This window comes from Microcebus murinus, chromosome 9 (genome assembly GCF_040939455.1).
Source record: "Microcebus murinus isolate Inina chromosome 9, M.murinus_Inina_mat1.0, whole genome shotgun sequence".
In the NCBI taxonomy this organism is placed as follows: Eukaryota; Metazoa; Chordata; class Mammalia; order Primates; family Cheirogaleidae; genus Microcebus; species Microcebus murinus.
Window position 1 is genome coordinate 18,486,225 of NC_134112.1, and position 21,046 is coordinate 18,507,270.

Genomic DNA, 21,046 nt, shown 5'->3' on the forward strand with positions numbered 1-21,046 from the left:
ATAACACTTAGATAAAGAAATAATAAATTATCAGAAGTTTTCATATGCTAAAAATTCCTCTTAATGCATTCTCTTCCTTTCCTCAACCCTCAAAGGAAGGGTATCCTAACTTTTGGACTGGTTTTTTTCTTGTTTTTCTTTATAATTTTACCACCTATGTATAGATCCTTAAATATAGTGTGTTTAGTTTTGCAAAACTGAATATCAACTCAAGCACAAACCTAGCTATTTAAGGGAAGGGCACTATTGCCATTATTATGAGAAAATTCCCAGAAGATAGCTAAACAGGGTTTCTGGGTCATGGTCATCAGGTTGCCTGAGGGAAATTTCTGGAACTGTCAGGAGCTCAGCTGAGCTGGGATAGGGAGTTGAGTTGCCAGGTGTTGGAGTAACTGGTTAAAGCAACAAGCCCAAAGTGAAGGAGGTAAGCAGTCATTTCCTGTGATGATATCAACAAAAGCAGACTCCACCTGTCCACACCCCTCACAGGTACAGGGTGAGGTAGATCAGTGCATCCATAGTAGTTGGGGCTCAGAAGTCTTCTCACTTTATTACTGTTAATGGAGCTCCAAACAAAAGGCTGTGGGCTCTGAACAAAAGGCCCCTGCAGTTTTATGAGTCTTGAGGTAGGGGGAAGGACTAGGAGTGGGAAAGAATAGAATTTGACTCAGAGTGGGGAGAAGTGTCTTGGAAAACTCCCCCACCAGGAAGCCTCAGCAGAGGCCCTGAAGAGGACCTCTGCCCGAGGCTTCAGATACAGAGTCCAAGGAATCAAGCTGCCTGGGCTAGGAATGAACATATATGAAGAGCTTGACCAGCCAGAGGGACCTGAATCCTTAATTGCAACTCCTCCCAGAGACTGCAGTGCATTGGCTCTGCACCAAGCCTGCGGTGAGAGAAGGCATCTTTTCCCTGTGAGGCCTGCCTTGCAAAGCCTTTGCTTATGGACAGGCTGGAGAAATAACACGTAGGTGTCAACTAGGAGGGTGGCCCCTAAGGACATCAGTGGGCAAGATCTGGAAAACTCAGTCAGAAGAGGCATCTGGCAGAAATGTAGTGTGGGCCAGGTACTGAATGTCAAGCAGAAATGCTGTCAGGGGAAGAGCTTCCCCGTTTCTAAATTCAACACCGTGTACCCTAGCTCTCAGGAGCATATCAAAGCAGAACAACTTCTATGAGTAAATGAGCGTCTTTAGCCGATGCCAGCACTGAGGCATGCAGGAGCCAAGATAAAACACAGATAAGAATCTGTCCAGGCTCACCCAGACATTATCCTCAGGTTAACTAAAACATGGGGATCTTGGGCATGAGTGAGTACTTGGTTCTGGACTGGCTGCTTTCTGTGGTTTGTGTACATTTATCTCCTTGGCATTTTCCTTTGCCAACCCATTGGGGTGTCTTTCCCCACTCTCCTCTGTTGGATCTTCTGTGCCTGTATCCTATTTATTCTTCTTTCTTGGTTTATTTTCTCACTTTGGTAGACCACATCTTCTAGTAGTTCTTGAAAGTGGGTAGATGAGAGGCGTATTCATGAAACTTAACATATTTGAAAATATCTTTATTTTGCCTTCATATTTGATTGCTTGTTTGGATGATCATGGAACACTTTCCTTAGAAATTTTGAAGGCATCTCTCTATTGTTTTCTTGCTTCAGATGGTGCTATTCAGACATTTTTAAGTTATTAAGATTCTTATACCTTTGTATCTGACCTTTTCTGCCCTTCCTCTCTCTGGAAGATTGTAGAATCTTTGCTTTGTCTCTATGGTTCTGAAATTTCAGAACAAAATGTCTTGGTAATTTTGTAATTATTCTTGAAAATTTGATGGGTTTTTCAATCTTATAACTTATGCCCTTAATTTCAGAGAAATTAAAAAAAATTTTTTTTTTACTTATTTCATTCTCTCTCTTTTCTCTTTCAGAACTTTTATTATTATATTTGGATGTTACATTTCCCAGTCTTTTAATTTTCGCATCTTTTTACATTTTTAATCTCTTTGACTTTGTCCTATATTGTAGAAAATTTTATCAGCCTTATTTTTCCAACTCTTCTACTGAATTTTTCATTTTCATTATCATGCTTTTAATTTCCAAGAATTTTTAATTGTTCTGTGAACACTTCTTTTTTAAAAAAAATAGTATTTTATTTTTGTTTCATGGTTTCAATATCTTTTCTTTCTGAGAGTGTTAATGATTTTTTTTTCCCCTCACTGAATAATCTTGGCATCTTTTAGCTTCCTTTTTTTTAAATTTCTTTTGATCTGAACCATGCATGTTAGGAGCTTTCATCAGATGTCTGGCAATCTTAGGCTGTCGTGATTAAGACTAAAGGACAAAAAAGCTGTATGAAGCTCTAAATCATGGGTGGAATCTGTTAACATTGAATTTTTATATAATTTGAATAAATGTCATGAGAAGAATTTAGAGTGACTGTCAGTTCTTTAGATATAAAAGAAAATATAAAGCAACAAATGTCTTTCCAGGTTGTAACAGGAAGGTAAAGTGTTTTATTGAGTTACCTCAAATAGAAGATTACAGAATTTTTAAGAAGTAATTGAGTAGGAAGGAGAAAACCTAAATGAGTTTAGGAGACACTGTCTTCTATGTAAGAGTGGAATAAGGTAATATTTGTAAAGCACCTAGAAGAATCACTGCTTTCAGAAAATACTTTTTGATTAAATGAAATGAATGCATACATTATTGAAAGAAAAACTTAGTTCATGGTTGCCGTATTGACAGGCACAATAAAAATCTGTTATCTATCATATAAGCCTGCATTTACCAGTTTAGGAAATATTTTTCCCATGGATTCATTCTGAAGCTTTCCCTCTGCAGATTCCTGTCTTCACTGAAGACTATTTTTATACTGAAGAAATACAGTACATGGATAACACTACTGTGCAAGGCTCTAGTCTAAGCTCTTTACAATGATAAACTCATTTAATCCTGTGGTAGCCTTATGAGATAAGTAAACCATTTTATAGATGAGGAAACTGAGGCACAAGGACATTAAACCATTTTCCCAAAGTCACAAACCTAGTCATTTGCCAAGTTGGCATTTGAACAGACAGAGGCTCCAGAGTGTGTGCTTTACTGTCTTGTGAATACATTTTAAATGTTCTTTCCACAGTAATTAAATTATCTACAGCTTTAGTTAATTTTTATTTAAAAATCTTGAGTAATGAAAAGAAAATGTTTATTCCATTTCCAAAGTGAGTGATATTTATGTTTCATAAAAGTTTTCATCTAAACTGTTTCAGAGATAAATGGCACTTAAAAGAATCTAGACTTTCTATTCTCTTCTCCATTATAATTTTCCAGAATATTACTGTTCTGTAATATTAATAGTTTATTTCCTAAGGGTCCTCAGGTCCCAGGATTTTACTGTTCTTAATGCTAATATTTCTATATGCATTGTTTATTTTAATAGAAGTTGATATGTAGAAGTTTACTCCTTCCAATATTGTCATTTATCAGGATCCTATTCTACTTTTAGCTATCATACATGTAACTTTGTAATTATTCTAATAGTTTCCTCCATTAATTTTTCTTAGAATCATTTTATTGACACGTTTTACCCACAAATTGGAAGGAAAGATACCATATGTTTTTTGTGTTGTGTTTCTGTTTCATTTGGTGTCTGTTTCCGTGGTTGCACATTTCTCCCTGATTTATCATCCTTCTAATAGAAGCATGTATAAACTCCACAGTTCTAGGTGGTTTGGTAGTTTGTGGTTGTTTCAGTCTGTTTTTTGGAAGGTTTCTTTTCTAATTGTTTTCAGCCACAGTTAAAATATACTATTTTATTTCTTTTGGTGGTGAATAAGAACATCAATTTTATTTTTATTTATTTTTTTATTCAGGATATTATGGGGGTACAAACATTTTGGTTGCATGTAGTGCGTTTGCCTCGCCCAAGCCAGGGCTACAAGTGTGTCCTTCCCCCATACAGTGCATTCTACTTCCATTAGTTGTGGGTTTACTCCCCCCGCCCCCACTGGACTGGCACTCAATGAGTGTTACTACCATGTGAACACCTTAGTGTTGGTCAGTTAGTGCCAATTTGATGGCGAGTACATGTGGTGCATGTTTTTCCATCCTTGTGATATGTCACTTTGAAGGATGGGCTCAATCTGTATCCAGGATAATACAAGAGGTGCTATATCACCACTGTTTTTTGTAGTTGAGTAGTATTCCGTGGTACACATATACCGTATATTGTTAATCCACTCATGTATTGATGGGCACTTGGATTGTTTCCACATCTTTGCAATTGTGAATTGTGTTGCTATAAACATTTGAGTGCAGAAGGAACATCAATTTTGATGTTATCTGGAACATTTTTGTGATTTTGTTCCTCATAGCTGTTTGATAAATATCAATAGGTCTTCAGGTAAGTTTGTTGAACAACTTTCTTTCTATTAATGTGCTCTACAACTGAGTATGTTACTTTATTAGTATGTTTTTAAATTAATTTTCATTATTTTGTGTGTACATATATATCTTTTGGCATTATTTAATGAGTTTTCATAATAAACCACAGCAATAGTTCCTTGCCTTGTCTCTAGCACTTCACCCATCCCTTTATCCAGAGAAAACCGCTTTCTAATCTTTGAAACCTCAGCATTTCTGATATATAAACCAGTAGTCCACAGTTACATTATTGTGGCTGTGTAAGTATGACTTACTGCTGAATAAAGTAGAATAAATAATTATTTGGCTAGTTAAATTTTTTTCCTGTGCTTAATTATTGCTAATATTTTGTTTTCCTTAATTTCTTATATACTGATTAATTGCTCTACAAATCTGCAACTGAGGTGTAAGCACTTATTTTATACTTTGTTTAATGTGTGTAATCAATTATATTTCAGCTCTCCTACCCCATCCCCGAGGCCTTCCTTCTGGAGCCTTCTGCATCTGGTTCCATACTAGACCAGACCTTCACTAGGCACAGCTGTTCTCCTGACTTTAGTTTACCACCAAGCTGAGAATCCCCCTTTCTCTCTTGCATGGGATTCATTGTTTGTTGACCTCTTCCTTGTTTATTTTGTCATTTTGGAGAATCACATTTCTCAGGTAGTTCCCAAGAAAGTACATGAGGGTAATTTAAAAATACATATACCTTGCATGTTTGAACATTTGTTTGTTTTACTTTTGTAGTTGGTTACTGCTTTGTCTGGTTATAGAGTTTTATTTTTCTTCAGACTTTTGAAGGCTTTGTTCTACTATCTTCTGAGATTCAGTCTGGCTTTTCAAAACTCTGGTGCTATTCTGCCATTGCAGGAGTTAGCTATGCTCCCAGCAAAATATTGGGTCCTTTTGGCAGGGGTCATCTCATGGGAAAATAATAGAAAATAGAAAATAATAGAATAATAGAATAGAAATAATAGAAAATAGAAAATAATAGAATAGAGAAATAAAAGAATACACAGAGATGAAAGTATAGTTTCATAAAGTTGGGGGAATTGAGAGACCTCCAGCATTCCTGTGAGCTATGAGGCCACGAGTGAAGTTTGCATCAGTATTTATTGGTATAGTGATTGGTTGCTAGGGGTAACAGATTTACATAATAACAGGTAGTTCGTTTTAGGTTAAAGGTCTCCCAGAAAGCTGCTATATCTCTTAATTAACTCTATCTACATGGGCAAACTGGTTTCAAAATCTTTCTAAGACAAACTTCTAAGTTCTAAGATAAAATTATCACTTAGCAAAAAGGCTAAACAGAAATATAGTAGCTCTGTATTTCTTTATCTAGTTTTTGTTGATTGAGACAGGTAGTCAGGAGTGAAGTAGGAACTGTCCCTTAGGCAAATTGCTTTTAGCTGCAGGTGTCTGTCTGTCCATGGGGCACTGTTTGATCAGTTCTCATCCCGTGGCCTCATGCCAAGCTTTGTTTTACAGAAGCAGGAATAAGCTGGACAGGTTTGAGATACAGCGGTTTGCTTTGGAAAGTGCTACCGCTGATCTGCGAGATGCCCTCCTGAGGAGAGGCAGCTTTTGATATGTGAACTAACACATTCACGTATTCCTTCAGGGCAAAGCCCTGCAAAAATCCTGAAATCATTTCTGTCTCTATATTATAGGGGATGTTTCTACAGTGCAACATGCCATCAGTTCCTTTTGTATATGGCTTGTTTGTATATGGGTTCATCTTTTTATCTGTAGTGCCCTAAAAGGTGATGATGTGCTATATACTGTATCATCCTTTAGTCAGATACTCTGTGGGTTCTATCTGAACCCTTAACATTCTTTAGTTTGGAGGAAAACTTTCTATCACTATTTCCCTCATGACTTTTTCTTTTTCTTTTTTTCTGTTTTTCTCAAAATCCTGTTGATTGGATATTGGAACTCTTGAATTGAAATTTAATTTTATATGGTTTTTCTCCCTTATTTGTTACTTTTTATTGTTCTTTCTGTTAGATTTCCAACTATACTAAAGAATCTTGAGTTCAAAAATTTCTCTGCTTCTTGCATTGTCTCTGTTACCTCTAGGTCTCCTTTGATTTTGTATTAGTTTGTTTTTCACTCTAAAAACTTCCCCACACAGCCTGTTGATCCTTAGCCTGACATTTATATCTAAGAATGAGGTAGCTTGTAAAAACTGGTTTGAAGGTGAGTGGTACTTAATGACTGGTGGGTTTTATTATAGAATGATCAGACTGTAAACTGCTTTGTTGGGGGAGACGCAGGCTCCTTACACCTTGCAGGTCTTTCATTTACCAACTTTAGCAGCCTCTGTGTGTGGCCAGCAGACAGGAGAGAGAGTCCAGGAGGTGTACATCATTCTTCATCACCTCAGTGTAGAAGTGACACACCCAGTACTAGTGACAATCCCACCATCCCCCACCTCTCTGGGGTACATGGATACTTGTGTATTTAAGGCCCAAGTGTACACTCACCAAGGCCTGGATCAGTGTCTCTCTCTCTTTCTTTTCCATTCCCTTTCTGGCAACTTTTTGAGAACTTTTAAATTATCTTTTTCATGACCTTTTCTACATTTAATGTCTGCTACTCAGTATCCCTTTGGCCACTCTAATCTGTCCCTGATCTCTTCCTCCTCTTTTGAATATTTACCCTTCTCTCTACTCAGTTCTCCATTGCCTTTCAGCTTTTGTGAGAAAAACCTGGCCATCCTGATGTAGACAGAGCTAGTCAAAAGAAAATACGTTTTCTTCCACGTAAGGAACCAGCTAGTCATAGAGGACAATGCATTCATCTTCCTATTTTCTCTTCTTTGTCATATTCTTTGGTTGTTGGAGGTCCAGAGTGGTAGAATGGTTTCTTATTTTAGATAAAATTTGTTTTAAACTACTTTACTTTTAGATATGTTCTGGAAGCCCTGAGGACCTAGAAGATTAGTGTGTGTGTGTCAAACCCTTCACTACTTTAATTTTGCTTGAATGTCTCCCTTACATCTGAAGTGATTAGACATCATTAACGTAACCAGTTTCCCTACTCTGTCTTCCTATAATCCAACCAAGTTACCTAGAAAGTACTCAGTATTGCTTTCAGGCTCTCTTGCAGACTAGAATAATTTTTTTTTTTTTTTTTTTTTTTTTTTTTTTGAGACAGAGTCTCGCTTTGTTGTCCAGGCTAGAGTGAGTGCCGTGGCGTCAGCCTAGCTCACAGCAACCTCAAACTCCTGGGCTCCAGTGATCCTTCTGCCTCAGCCTCCCGAGTAGCTGGGACTACAGGCATGCGCCACCATGCCCGGCTAATTTTATATATATATATCAGTTGGCCAATTAATTTCTTTCTATTTATAGTAGAGACGGGGTCTCGCTCTTGCTCAGGCTGGTTTTGAACTCCTGACCTTGAGCAATCCGCCCGCCTCGGCCTCCCAAGAGCTAGGATTACAGGCGTGAGCCACAGCGCCCGGCCTAGAATAATTTTTTATGTGAATTCTTTATTCCTCTACTGTCTTCCACCTTTTTTAAGGAAAAATTGAATTTCTTGTATTTTATGCCAATTTTACTTTCATTGTTTTATCTGATATTTTCTTTTTCTTTATTTAAAAAAATATCAAGTATCTACTGTTTATACAGGTTGGGTTTTGGCTAAAAACATGTCTTAAATAGATTTTGAATTATACCATCTCCAATTTCTCCAGCTACATATTTTTTTGAATGTTCTATTAACTTGGCCTGCTATCGTATCTTTAATCAGACCCATTTGTTCTAACAGTTGTATATGAATATTTAAAAGATAAGTATTTTTTAGTATGCATAAATTGATGAAAATTATTGGTTGACAATATTGGCATCTTTTCTCCAAAACCAGCCCCTTTTTCTATTGTCACCGTCTCAGGAAACGACACTCCTGTCCACACTAATGTCCAAGGCTGACCAGAGGAGAGGAGACATGCATGATGTTCCTGTTCCTCACCTCTGTAGCCCCAGGAGGCATGGAACCCTGTGCTTTATTTCCTGAGAATATCTCTGGAGTCCTTCCACTTCTGTCTTTGCCAGCACTGTCACCCTGGGGCACTTCAGCTTCATTTGCCTCGGCTCCCACCAATCTTGCTCCCTGCCAGTCTCTTCTGCACGCTGCAGTCCCTGCGATCTCCTCATTTGAGGAGCTGTGACAAGGACAGCTGCAGTTGCGGCACAGAGTTTGGGTAGGAGGATGAATAGGGAAAGGAGGCTGGAGGTATCTACATGGGCCAGAGCCTGTGAGGCATTTTGGCCATGTTTCAGTGTTTGATTTGTCCCCGAGAGTAGTGGATGTCAGTGAAGGGTTGTGTAGATGGTGGGAACGCTGGGATTTGGTTCCTTATTATTATATTTTTTTTGTCCACCTCTCTTCAGTACACACACAATCACAGAGAAATTATAGTCTAGGAAGGAAAATTCAGTGACAAAACAAAAATAGTAAAAATATATAGCACATACAAAGTGGTTGACAGGAAAATTTGAATTGTGCACAGCATCTTTGTATATAACTTTCTTTTTTAAAAAGGAAAATACATATGGACTAAAATTCATAAATATTTTAATGCTTTTGGGAAAAGTTTTAGATATTTCATTGACAAGACTAAATGAATAGAATCCTTAGGTAGAAACATTGTTAAAGATGACAGGTGCTGCATCGTAGAGGGAGCAGGGCTGGGAGGCTGGGCAGGAGGCTTTTGCGGGCCTCTGACCTGGTAGAAGAGGATAGCGGCCTGGGCTGGTGCAGTGAGGGTGGGATGGAGGGAAGTGGACAGACTCTGAGATCCCAGGAGGCAGAGTTGGGATGGAGGCTAGGGAAAGCATTTTCTCAAAGGGGAGCGATATTTCTAGGCAGGAGGAGAAGGGAACATATGGGAAGAAGCTCAGGGTGTTGGGTAGATGTTAACCATGGAATGAAGGTTCTGGAGGGCACAGTGGAGAGATCTACATGGAGTCGAGCAGTGTGGTGGATGGGTCAGAGCAGAGGCTCCACTGAGGACATGGCACTGATGACAAGCAGGAGTTTACATCTGGGCCAGTCCCAAGGGCAACAGTGATGTGAGGAATGGTGTATTTGGCTACAAACTTCCAGAAAATGAATGCCAGCAGTCTTAGTAATTATGTTTCATGTACCCCTCAGATACCTTCAGATATCTGCCCCTGACAAGGCTTGGTGCTAGGCACCTTGGCAGCTACCATGGTGAATTGGGAAGTTCACATTCTAGTAAAGATTCTGTTTCTTACTGCTGGCAAAGAGTTAAATTAAAGGCATTAATTAATTGCTTATAACAGACTGGAGAGGACCAAGCTAAGAACTTTTATCACCTTTCTTGATTCTCACTCTCTTTTTTCATCTTCACTATCTCTTTCCTTAGTAACAAGTAAATCCTACTCATTGAGTATAGGGCAGGTTTCTTAGCTCTGAACCAGGCCTGCCTTGGCATTTCTTCCTTGGGCTGGCAATTGCTGATGTCTTATATTTAAGATTGGAAATTCTCTTAATTCAGTTGCTTTCAAATTATTCTCTCACTTTCTCTATCTTAAGGATTTATACAACAATAAGAAAACTCTTAAGTTATTTAATATTGTTGCTTTTGATTGTTTTTTTTCTCTTCAAAAGTTAAACTTGGCATGTTTCATCATTTTTTTTTGGAAATAGAGATAAAAATCTCAATGATTAATGAAGGCTATCAAAAATTTGCTGATTGTTTTAAATCCATACAACTGGGAAGTATTTTAAAGATCTTTTAAATTTTCATTTTTAATTAGCCCTCATTTTATATCTAAGGAAATTGAGGTTCAAAGGGTAAATGGGATATATGAATAAATGTGGTAAATGTTTAGTTATCTTAGAGTGTTTTAAAATTTGCACAATAGGAACTTTCATATTTTCTGATAGTTGGTGGTAATATTGCAGAAGAGACTTTTTTTTTAACCACTGAGGAATGCTGAAATATCAAATGATCAACTATAATGGAAAAAAATAGAACAATTTGAAGTATTCTGGTCATTGCATCTTTTGTGTTTAGCAAAATAAAAGGATTTATGTGGTAGTCTCTATGGATTGGGGTAGGAGGAAGGTAGATACTAGGGACACTGTTTTATGTTTATTTCACATCACATCATTTCATAGTGATTGTAACTCAGAATATAGCTTGCGAATAAGCAAATTTTATTCTCCTCTTCTAGCTTTGCAGTGCACAGAAGTGCACCAGAAAATTTGCCTCCCTGGTTAATTGAGCAAAGCTGAGTATATTCATGGAAGATGCTGGGCCAAGACTTGTGTTTTGGTAATTTGGTAAAAAGGGAATATTGTCACACTGGTTCTGCTTTCAGGAAAATGTGCAACCTCAGACCTCCCGCCCCCCCCCCCCCAGGTTGTATGGCAACAGAGTGAGGGTATAAGGCTTAGTTCTTACGTAAACTTTATCCTGAGATTTAGTCAGGGAGTTGGATTTGTGGCTCGTTTGTCCTTTCTCTACGTTTACTTTGCTATTTCAAGAATTAAAGTTATTTAATTAATTTCAGTTTCCTCTTTGTTCCAGGGAATTTTTAAAAAGTAATTTTACATTAAATTCCCAAAGGTTTTTTCTCCATTTTTCTTGTGTTTTAGGTTGTTTTGGACAGTAATCAGAGAATGAGGTACCTTGAAGTGGTTCAGGGACATAAGAAAATAATGTATAGTTTTTATCTAGTCAAAATACTATGTATATTCCCAAAATTGAGCTTATTGATTATCTCCTTCAAATCCTTGATAGTTTCCTTTAGCTTATTTGACCTGTAAAATTCTGAAAGTATTAAAATATTCCACTAGGATCAGTTGATCAGATTTTATTATGTTCTCTTTGTATTTTTAGAAGTTTTAACTTTAGATACTTGACTGTTATATTGCTTGGCCATAAAATTTTTACTTAAAGAAATACAGTTAGTATTGAATAAGTAGAGAACGTCATATGATGCAACTGAATGGGCTGAATTACAATCATATAAATAACAATCCTTCCCAAATTATATGTAAATTTAATGTCATTCTGATCAGAAACCCAAGTGTGTGTTTTTCTAAAGGGGGGGGGGATTGGTTAAGATGAAGATGATATGTGTAGAATAAGTTTGTGAGAATTACCTAAAAAATCTTAAAAAATAAGAGCAGTTGGGGGTAGGGAACTTTCCTTATCATATATTAAAATGACCATAATGCTACAGTAATAAAAATGTGACACAAAAAAATACAAAATTAAATCAGTTGGATGGAATAGAATGGATTCTAGCATTTTAAGAGATTAAGATATGATAAAGGCTGAATTTCATTTCAGTGGTAAAAAGAATCTTTATTTGATAAATGATATTAACATAATTGGCTATTTCAAAGAGAACAAACATAGGGTTCTACAGATGAAAGATCTAAGTGGAAAATGCAATGCATGATACCAGAAGAAATTTTAGGAGACTAATTTTGAGGTATGGAAGACCCTCAGAGAAAAGACAGGAAGTGCAGAAGTAGTAAAGGAAAGTATCGACATAATTAACTACATAAAATGTTAAAAAATTCTTTGTGGCAGAATACACCATAAATTATATCAAAATACTTCGTCACACATATGACAGCCAAAGATTTGATGACCCTATCCTTTAAATAGGGAAACAGAAAATCGAATAGACAAATAGGCGAGAATGTGAGTAGGCAGTTCACAGAAGAGAAATGCATATTGTCAAAACACTAAAATGATGGTCCATACAAGTAGGCAGTGAGAAAAAAGTTTTCAGCTATCTGAAGGGCAAAGTTTAAAGCACATCAGGTGCTGCAAAAGTGGTAGAGAAACGGATCCCTTCCACACAGTGTGATGAGTGTGCAGACTGGTGGTACAGTGCTGCCTGGCATAGTTTACATTCTTTGACTTCCGGTGTCTCACAGTTAGGTCTGTCCTCCCTAAATAAAAGCACCAGTATTTTTTACATGCACAAGGATGTTTATCTTAACATTTTTTTATTATAGCAAGAAATTAAAAAATATGTGTATGTCCAATAACAGGGAAAGGGCTGAACAAATTGTGGTGCATTTGTACTGTGCAATATTTGGCATCCATAAAAATAATGTCTTAGATTACATGTATTGATTAGGAATAATCTTCATGCTAGATTAATTAGAAAAGGAGCAAATTTCAGAGGGTTGTTAATATCACATTAAAAATATATGTTTGTATTGTTATAAAGAAAGATTTGGGAGGATGGACACATGAAAAAATGTTAAGTAAACAGCATTGGGGGAAGGTGGCAAGAAAAATCCTATAAACTAATGTACTCAAAATATTTAAATTTGTTTATTTATTTTTTAAACCCTTAACTCTGCCTTAACCATTCTAATGTCTTACCACTTGTGATGAAGCCTGGGTTAGCCTGTTTACTTTTCTTCTGAAGAAGATATCCTATGCCTCTCAGGAGAGAACCCTGACTTCCACTCTCTGGCCTATACCACTCTCTAGCTCCTTTATCTCTTCTTATTTCTGGGATCCATCACTTCATTCACTTTCTGGGCAATGTCCTCAGTTTCATTGCCCGTTTATATTTCATTGGTGCCTGTCTAGGCTGATAACCAGTGGAGAAAAATCATGCAATCCTGCAGTTAGTGACTCTGTAACTGAGATCTGCAATCTCCTTTGTTCCCCTAAGCTGTCTCACAGCCCTTGTGTTTTCCCAAGTTACCACTTTCCTGAAATGCACATGGTATTTCAGACATCACCCTCTTTCCTCAAACCTTTAATGCTGCCACCTTTTCTCTCTACCAGCAAGTGACTGTGCCTCTGCTCTGTAGGAAAAATGGAAACTCCACAAACTGCTTGCTACTAAACATGCAATCAGTCTTCCTCTTCTTCTTTTGCTAAGGCAAACAGGCCACCTGTGGTGGGATCCCAGCCTTACCTGTCTCTGCCTCTGGAGGTGGTGGGGAGGGGCTATGTGCTCCTGAAATGGATTATCCCTGTTCTCTCTTGTATCTCCTACATTTTTCTCATACATGCAGCCCCAAGAGTAAATACAAGGCCCATAATACCTACACATTCTGGTTCTTTTTTCCTCTCTGGCCTCTCTGTGTTATACATGTACTCGTAGATGGATAGAAAGAAGGAAGTATTTGGGTAGAATAATCAGAAAGCAGTATGAGCTAAAGAGAGTAAGAGGACCTTAAGACCAATGGTGAAAGAAATGATGGAACAAACAGGAACAAACCTGAAAACAGCCTCATTTCCTCTACCCAGACTTGGAAGAAAGTAGGGAACATAATTCATTCCTACCTGAGCAAATGAAGTTTATTGTTAGAGCTGCCAGATATACCATTGTGATTTCTTAGCGAGAGTTATAAGCCTGATTGTCATACTTTGATATATGTGTTATGTTCCAGTTTTTTGAAAACAAATGAAAGATACAACTTTATAAACTAGTGTTCGCCAAGTGTGTTCTGCAGAGAAATAGCTTGGGGATAGGGTTCAGGAAATACTGAATTAAGTCTTTAATGTGCTGAAGTATTTTGTGAATTTCCAAAGCAGGTAGACAGTGTAGCGTTTTCCAACTTTATGATCATAGAGCCCTTTTCTGTATTTCTTCTCCATCCCATTCCCTAATGGGATGTGTCCCAAGGAAAATAGTTTGAGAAATGCTGAAGGATAGATAAATGTGTGGTACTAAAGAAAATGCAGAGAAAGAAAAATCAGGTTGCATGATACACAATAATATGACTAGTAATAATTTTTATTCCTTTTTAGTTTGTGTGCTTTTCAGAGTCTACACATTTTGAAGATGACAAATTATTTTTACAAAATGAAACTTATTTTGACTAATGATACTTTGGAGGAAATGAAGTATTTTGTACATAAGCATAGGAGATCTACATAAGCATAGGAGAGTTCTAGTGTGGCTAATACCTGCTGTAGTACTGTAAGGTTAACTTGTTGTATTATTTTAAGGTTTATTAGGATTGACTTGAATTTCTGTTATTCGAGTTATGTTTTTGTATCCTCTTTTTCAGCGGCAGCCGACTAGGAGGCCTGGTTACAGTGTTGTGCTTCTTTTTCAATCATGGAGAGGTAGGTAATCAAAAAATATTTTCAGAATCACTTCTGGAAATACAGGTTTCTTTTTTAAATTTAATCTCTAGTAGCATTCTTTAAATGTTTGATCTTATTTTGATTCAAAATTTAAATACTTGCATTCATTTTAAGTTTTCATGACCATTATATCTCTTTTGTGATATAACTCTTAGTGATGTGAGGAAGTAGTGGGTCTGATTTAATTCCTCAAATAATTTTAAAACTGTGAAAGCTCACATTTTAGGAATGATAGAAATAATCTGGTAATAGATATAGTTAACTTTGTAGTGTGAGGCTTTTCGTTGTAGTAGCCTACACAGTATGTTCTTATTTTAATGTATTAACCTTTGATACAGTTTTATGTATGTCTTGCAGAATATTTGACAGATTTGCAACTGTCCAAGGGCTTTCTAAACAAAGTAGCATTGCAAAGAACATAGACTCTGGATCCTGGCTGCCTGTGTTCAAATCCTGACTGTCATTGAGTATCTTTGTGACCTAACAAAGTCATTTAATCTCTCTGGCCCATAGTTTCATTTTTGTAAATGGGCATAATGATTTTGTAGGATTCTTGCAGAGATTAAATGAATTTATACATATAAGTGCCTAGAACAATGTTTGGCAGATGGTAACTGATATGCAATTGTTAGCTTGTATCATTATTATTGTTATTATCTAACTTAGTTTAGATTAAATTCCAGAGTAAATTGAGAGAGAATGATTTCATTCATCTAAATTAATCATAGTTGTAAGTGAATTTCTAGTAATATGTCTCTGTCTAGACTTCTTTCATGGTAAATTTTGTAAGAGAGGAAAAAAGAAAGAAAAGAGGCAGCTTACTTGGTGTGAAGTGACTTCATCCTTTCATGTGTTTATACATTCAGTGTCTGCAGTCTTTTCATATGTACATTATAAAGCTCTGAGAATAATCCTGTCCAAACTTAATGCAGAGTCAATACTGAACTTTTAAAAAATCAGTGAATTACTAATGGATATTGAACTAATATGTGGTTAGAATCACAGAAATGCAAAGCTAGAGTGGCCTTGTAGATTAGAGTATTTGATAATCAGTTAAATTTATTGTGAATTTCGAACCCCCCAAAAATGATTTGGCTTTTCCTTACTCTCAATGCTGCACACTGTTATTGTGTGGACCATGAAACATTTGAAACACAGATTCTGTGAGAATGACCTAAGAAATGGGAAATAACCACTTAATAATGGAAGAAAGGAGCATTGTGTTTAACAATAAGATGTAGGAGGAAAGGGATTATTCAAAATTTTGGAGCCAAGACCATTAAAAGGAACACTGTTTGTTAAGCACAAAGGTCTACTCTGTTACCCTTAGTATACAGTAGGGTTGTTGATTCCTGATCGTATGGTTTTCTTATAATTTTTATATTCATGTAGCATGAACATCATTCCTTACAAAGTCCTCTTAATTTTTAATAATGAAATTTAGATAGTTGATTTTTCAGGCTGATGAATTGTCTTGTTGATACTTTTGAGCTACTTGGTGTGTAGCTGAAAGCATGCGTAGACATCACTTTCTTAGGAAAAGTTAAACTAAATATCATTAGAATTAGATTTCAGTTTTATTGAGATAGGCAAGTAGATAATTGTACTTATATGTATAACTGTAGCTTTAGGGTAGACAAATGACCTTTTTGTGTAATGCCATATATTAAAATTGAGCACAAACTGCAGTTTTGGGTAAAATATTGGTAAGAACTCAAGTAGTTGCAAACTTTTATTATAATTTTAAATATATTTTGGTTTTCAGGTAATAAGATTTTTAGACTCTATTTTTTCTGATTTTTAAAAATGTTACCTAAATATATAATTTTTATATGAGAGGGAAATATCTACTCTGGTAGTACCTATTCATGTATTTAGTGAACTTTTGTAGAGCATTGCTCACTAGAATTGCTAGTGGGTTACTAATCAGTACTTACTTTCTCAGAAGAGTTACTTTAATCACATAAGTGAATGGGTTATTTGCTAAAAACTAGTTGTGGATTATTACTTACTTTTATTTCCATTATTTAGTTTTCTTTATACTAGACTCTAAAATAGTATATGGTATACTTTTAAAGTTTTCTTTTCTTTCAGATGGTTTTACAAGGGAAAATTTTGGACTTAACAAAAGAACTATAAAATGTCTAGCATGAATGAGTTAATCAAATTATTTAAAACAAATTTAAAACTTTCAAATCTGAAGCTTGTGAAAATGCAATAAAGGGGTTCATAATAATCAATAAATTGAGGTTATATATTTCCTAATTAAAATTATGTGCATATTTTTATTGATCAAGCTTCTTTATTAAATGTTCATTATGTCATGACTAAATTATTGCTAAGATGAAATCTAGCAATTTTATTCTGCTTTTAAAATATTTCCTTGTTGTAAAATAAGATACATGAAGCATGCATTGATGTTGCAGAATTTTTGGCATGCTGATTGAAAAGCATTTAGATGAGTATTAAAAAACTACAATATTTTTTCAATATTTGACTATTAGACATTCTTTTTTGTGAAAGAGTTGTTAGCTTTTTCATGATGAAATTAAAAAATTATTACAAAGCATGATTGATGTTTTACATAAGATATGTTCCTGTGTATAAAGATATGCATATAAGAGAAGTACGTTTCTTTTTATTTTTTAGAAAAAATTACTTTTTAAGAAAGTAATTCAAAGTAAATGAAAGGATTACTTTGGGGTTCATATCTAATTAACCTTTTTTTTTTTTTTTATCACCTACAACATATTTCCAAGCCATATTGGTTTCTTAAATATTTTTGAACTGAACTGAAACTAAAATACAAATGTACATGTTCTGATTACTTGTTGACATAGTTATGCCATTTATATAAGATTTGAAAAAGAATTCCCAGAACACTTTGAAAGCAATCCCATTAATCCTTATATTCTTGTATAACAGATAAGTAATGAAAAAGATCCCAATATCATAAAAATGGAAGCACTAAAAGATTAAGTGATTGGCTCAAGGTTACTAGGCAGGGAGATGATTCCTTTTATTAATTTATTTTCTTTTATTTATTTTAATTTAGAAATTATTATGTATACTTATGGAGTACAATATAATGTTTTGATATATATATATATATACCTTGCAGAAAGATTCAGTTGAGCTACTTACTTAACATATCTTTTACCTCGCCAACTTATTTTTTTGTGGTGAGAATGTTAAAAAATCTATTTTAGCAATTTTGAAATACACAATGCATTATTATTAGCTGTGGTCACCATGCAGTACAATAGATCACTAAAACTTATTCCTCCTGCCTAAATGGAACTTTGTACTCCTTGATCAACATCTCTACTTTCCCTAGCCTCTGGTAAACCACATTTCTATTCTCTGTTTCTGTGAGATCAACTTTTTTAGATTCCACATGTAAGTGAGATCATATAGTATTTGTCTTTCTGTACCTGGCTTATTTCACTTAGCATAATGTCCTTCAGTTCTATCCATGTTGCTGTAAAAGATATGCTGCAAAAGATTTTGTTCTATTTTAAGACTGTATAGTATTCTATTGTGTATATATACCACATTAAAAAAAAATCCATTCACCCCTTGATAGACAATTAAGTTGCTTCTGTATCTTGGTTATTATGAATAATGCTGAAATGAACATGGAAGCGCAGATATCTCTTGGACATACTGATTTTAGTTTCTTTGGATATATACCCAGTACTGGGATTGCTGGATCATATGGTAGTTCTATTTTTAGTTTTTTGAGGAACCTCCATACTGTTTTCCAAAATGACTATGCTTATTTACATTCCTACCAGTGATATAAAGGATTCCCTTTTCTCTACATCCTCTCCAACACTTATTATTTGTCTTTTTGATGATATCCATTCTAATAGGTGTGAGGCGATACCTCATTATAGTTTTAATTTGCATTTCCCCGATGAATAGCATTTCTTTGTATATCTGTTGGCTATTGGTATCTCTTCTTTTGTGAAACATCTGTTTAGATGCTTTGCCCACTTTTAAATTAAGTTATTTATTTTCTTGTTATTGAGTTGTTTGATTTCCTTATATATTTTATATAATAGCTTCTTATCAGATGTATGATATTTTCTTCCAGTGTATGGGCTGTCTCTTTACTCTGTTAATGTCTTCTTTGCCAAGCAGCTTTTTAATTTGAAGCAATGCTAGTTGTCTACTTTTGCTTTCATCGCCTGTACTTTTGGACTCCTATCCAAGAAATCATTGCCCAGACCAGTGTCATCTCTCTAAACATGTAACTCTTAGGTTAAGGGAGTAGGGTTTCAAGAAGACAACACTATAATTTGTCGTTTACAAGTGAAAGATGGAGAGATCTTTCTTTGCCAATTTGTGGACTTCCTTCTCTGTTCTTTCCTTTCTTCCTTTTTTTCCCCCATTCTTTCCAGTGATAGTTAGGTTTTGGCCAGGACATTTATTCTAGGTCTTCTGTTTTATTCAATTCAATTAAAACAACATATACTGAGTGCCTGCTGTATGTCATATACTTTCTGATGCTTGGGACGTGTCATTGAGTAAAACAAAGACCACTATCCTTATGGACAATCATGTGAAAGTGAGGCAGTCTTCTGCTAAAGTGGGAGAATAACTGGTTTATTTGGGCAGTAGCAAGGATGAGCAGAGAGTGACATAGACATAGGTGATATGTATGTTCCAACACTTTAAAAATGGAAGTTGGGATAGGGAAGGAATAGATTCTGTAATCTTTGTAGGTCATTGTAAGGCTTATTTGAACTAGATAGAAAGCCCCTGGAGAATTATGAGCAGTAGAGTGACATGATTTAATTTTTTTTTTTTTTTAAACAGAGTCTCACTATGTTGCCTGGGCTACAGTGCAGTAGTGTCATCATAGCTCACTGCAACCTCAAACTCCTGGTCTCAAGTGATCCTCTTGCCTCAGTTTCCTGAGTAGCTGGGACTAGAGGTGCAAGCCACCATGCCCAGCTAGTTTTTCTATTTTTTGTAGACGTGGGGTCTTGCTGGTGCTTAGGCTGGTCTTGAACTCCTGGCCTCAAAGCAATCCTCCCACCTCGGCCTCACAAAGTGCTGGGATTACAGGCATGGGCCACCATGCCCTGCTTGATTTAAATTATTTTTTACATGAATTTGGAAAAGAATATAAAAGTATTAATACAAGGTATATTATTAATTTAGGCTACTGGTTGGTATGTATATGGATTTGTGAACTTATATTAAACTTATAATAACACCAGAAGTCCAGTAAAAAAAAAAAAAAAAAAGAATGTGTTAATCTCAGTCGGGAATGAATCTGCTGATATAGATTTGAAGACTAGTCTACAATATAGTAGAAAACTAGTCTACAACATCCTTCATGATTTTGTTCCTGTTGGATATCTAGTGTCTTGTCTTACATCATTCTTCAAGCTATTTTTTGTTTTGTCTTGTTTTGTCTTTTTCCCCTTCCCCAGCTCTACTGGTCTTTCTTCCTCTAGTTCCTGAAAAGGACCATCCTTTTCCTTCCCCAGGGTTTTTGCACATGCTTGTTTTCCTATGCCTTGTAAACTTTCCTGTCCCCCTCATCTCTTAACCTGTGCATAGTTAACTCCTAGTCATCCTTAACAACTGGACATTTCAGTTTGGGTTTCACTGGTGTTCTTCATTTCTTCCTGAAGATCTGGGTTTATTTTAAGAACTTTACTTAGCATTGTTGTGAAGATCTACTGCCAACACATTCTCTTAGTTTTGGTCTGTCTAAAAATGTCTTTATTTTGCCTTCATTTTTTGAAGTATATTTTTGCTTGATAAAAACTATAGGTTGATACCTTTATTTTTCGGCATTTTAAAAATGCCATTCTATTGTCTTTTAGCTTTGACTGATAAGAAGTCAATAATAATTCTTACCATTGTTTGATAAAAAGTCAACCGTAATTACTGCTGTTCCTCTAAATGTAATGTGTCTTTTCTCTGGGTTTTGAAGATTTTCTTTTCATATTTGATTTTTATTTGTTTGATGGTGGTGAACCTAGATGTGCTTTTCTTTGTATTTTCTTTGCTTGAGGCTCACTGAACACTTCTGTGGGTTGATTTTTATTTTTAATCAGTTTTGGAAAATTTCTAGCCAATACTCTTCTGTTTAGATATTTTGTTTTCCCCATTCTCTCATCTCCTTTGGGGTTTCTAATTACATGTTTCAGTTTTCTTGAGGTTGTTCTACAGGTTTTTAACACTCTGCTCTCTTTTCCTTGTCTTTCATTTTTTTCTCTCTGTACCTCATTTGGGTATTTTCTCTTGCCGTGTCTCAGAGTTTGCTGATACTTTATTCTGATGGATTCAGTCTGCTGTTTTCACCATCTGGTGAATTTTCCCTCCCTCCCTCCCTCCCTTCTTTCCTTCCTTCCTTCCTTCCTCTTTTCTTCCTTCCCTCCTTCGAATTTCCATTTTGTTTTTGTTCTAGAGCTTTCATTTCTCTGTTGAAATTTATCATCTGTCCATACACTTTATCCATATTTTTGTATAAATTTTAAACCTGATTATTATAGTTA

The 21,046-nt window shown here is 35.6% G+C and overlaps 1 protein-coding gene across 2 annotated transcripts in view; it reads left to right on the forward strand.

The window, feature by feature from the left end:
* Positions 1 to 21,046, forward strand: part of DPY19L1 (dpy-19 like C-mannosyltransferase 1) — a 112,040-nt gene that overhangs the window by 31,154 nt on the left and 59,840 nt on the right. For both annotated transcript variants that reach the window (XM_076006316.1, XM_076006317.1), the window contains exon 7: positions 14,447 to 14,504. In XM_076006316.1, coding sequence (XP_075862431.1) covers positions 14,447 to 14,504 — 58 coding nt within the window. The remainder of the gene's footprint in view (positions 1 to 14,446; positions 14,505 to 21,046) is intronic.